The following is a 2455-nucleotide window of genomic DNA, read 5'->3' as shown; positions in this document are numbered from 1 at the left end:
GCTACTCTCTGCGCCATCTATCTTTATCCTTCGTCGCGTTCGCTAAATTTATTTGTGTTTGTTTGTGTTCGTGAACAGTTCGCGAACACGCTCATTTCCTTAATGAACGAACACGAACATAAAATCTTGTTCGGTAAGTGTTCATGAACCGTTCGTGAACACATTTATTTTCTTAACGAACGAACACGAACAAAGCCTTGTTCGTATTCGTTCGGTTCGTTTACAGCCCTAAACAAAAGTATGAAAATTGTTTTGATTTACTTTTCACTAGAGAGTAAAAGGGTTTGAAACAACATTTTAATAATGCGAGTGAAAATATGAAATGACTAAACCAGCGCGTGCATGCCACCAAGTCCCCTCCTATCATCTGATACATGTATTGTCACTATCACCCCCACCCCACCCCACCACCCCCTCCCATTTCAGCTTTTATATCTCCGATCCCTATTCCCACCACATTCCACCTCCATCCCCAATCAATTCATTATCCCCAACACTCTCTCTCCCTCTCTCTCTACCTCCACCGGAGCTATGATTCCGAGATGAAGGAGCGTCAACGCTGGCAGCCTGAAGAAGACGCTCTCCTCCGCGACTACGTTAACCAGTACGGCCCCAGAGAATGGAACCTCATCTCTCAACGCATGTCCAAAACCCTAGATCGCGATCCCAAATCCTGCCTTGAACGCTGGAAGAATTATCTTAAACCTGGAATTAAGAAAGGCTCTCTCACTCCACAAGAGCAAGCACTTGTGATTTCTCTTCAGGCTAAGTACGGCAACAAGTGGAAGAAAATCGCTGCTGAAGTCCCCGGCCGCACCGCCAAGCGTTTAGGAAAGTGGTGGGAGGTTTTCAAAGAGAAACAGATCAAGCAGCAGATTCACAACAGTAAAATAACCGGATCATCCACGTCCAATCCCTTACCACCGCCACCATCCGTCGCCGTTGTCTCCGGCTGCTGCAGTTCACCGGAAAAAGCCATCCAAGGTATTAGAGTATAGAATATATGTATTGTTACTATTATACAATTATCTTGTATTTTACATTCAAATGTTAATAATAAATATACTATATACTCTGCTACAAGGTACCTACGATCATATACTGGAAACATTTGCCGAGAAGTACGTCCAGCCCTACTTGAAGCCAACAATGCCAAATCTGAACTCGCCGATCCTTTCACTCGGCTCAACTTCTCGAGCCGAGCCAGAGCCAAGCTTAACACCGGTGGTACAACTACCACCATGGATGAACCAGAACCAGAATCAGAACCAGAACAACAATGCAACGTCGTGTATGACGTCATCTTCTTCTTCAAAGTCGACTACACCGTCTCCTTCTGTTAGTCTGACACTCTCCCCATCCGAACCGGTGGTTCTGGACCCGGTCCACTCCGACCACCGGTTCTTCCCGGTTCAACAAGTGGGAACGTTGGTTCAGTACTGTAAGGAGGTAGAGGAAGCGAAGCAGAACTGGGTGCAGCATAAGAAAGAGGCGACGTGGCGGTTGAGCCGGTTGGAACAGCAGCTGGAAGCGGAGAAGAACCGGAAGAGGAGAGAGAAGATGGAGGAGGTAGAGGCGAAGATACGGTGTCTCCGGGAGGAGGAGACGGCGGCGTTAGGGCGGATGGAGAGTGAGTATAGGGAACAATTGAATGCGTTGCAGAGAGATGCAGAAGGGAAAGAAGGGAAGCTGATGGAAGCATGGAGTAATAAGCAGATGAAGTTGAGTAAAGTTGTTGAACAGATTAATGGGGGGTTAATCCAACAACATATGATTAGTGGTGCTAATCATCATCATGGGTTAACTTAAAATAAGATTGACTTCCATTTGTTGAAGGAAATTTGAATGGAGTTTTTTTTAGTGTGTTTTTTATGAGATGTAATGAATGGATAATTATTAGCAAGTAATTTTTCAATTTTGTTAGTTTATGTTATTCATCAGCATGTATGGCTATAATTTTTTTTAATAAGTAGGTATATGGTTAATGGTACATGAAGATTAAAGTTATAACAATAATGGCAAAAAAAGTATATTGGTTGAAAATGTAAAAAATGGAAAATTGGTGTTTGTGATGTGTGACAAAAACGAAAAAAAAAAAAAAGAAAAAGAAAGTATATACATAATTTTATGATCACTATAATATTAAAATTTATTCATCAGTGCGTTCAAAGAATTTTTGGTACCGGGATTCAGATGAAACCGAAACCAGTTTGATACCAATATATACATAGAAACCAATTTGGAACCAATACAACATACAACAGGCAGGTTTCTAACCGGTTTATAATCATTTGCCTTTGAACCGGTTGAATCCGGACTTGTAAAATTGGTCAACAAACCAAGAAAACCCGAACAAGTTTGAAACTCCACACAATTTTGACTTTACGTAGGCCAATTCAAACCAATTTAGCATTTGAACTTGATTTGTGCACATCTGCATTTCCCATCCATATGA

The 2455-nt window shown here is 42.0% G+C and overlaps 1 protein-coding gene across 1 annotated transcript; it reads left to right on the top strand.

Moving 5' to 3' along the window:
* Positions 1 to 435: 435 nt before the first annotated feature.
* Positions 436 to 1935, top strand: LOC110878835 (protein rough sheath 2 homolog). The gene is made up of 2 exons (XM_022127213.2): positions 436 to 984; positions 1085 to 1935. Exons 1-2 carry the CDS (start codon positions 543 to 545, stop codon positions 1807 to 1809), a joined length of 1167 nt encoding a protein of 388 aa, XP_021982905.1. The 5' UTR covers positions 436 to 542; the 3' UTR covers positions 1810 to 1935.
* The last annotated feature ends 520 nt before the right edge of the window (positions 1936 to 2455 follow it).

The sequence above is a fragment of the Helianthus annuus genome, chromosome 9, assembly GCF_002127325.2.
Source record: "Helianthus annuus cultivar XRQ/B chromosome 9, HanXRQr2.0-SUNRISE, whole genome shotgun sequence".
NCBI lineage: Eukaryota > Viridiplantae > Streptophyta > Magnoliopsida > Asterales > Asteraceae > Helianthus > Helianthus annuus.
Note: the sequence above shows the minus strand (reverse complement) of the source record. Positions and strands in the feature narration are given on the sequence as shown.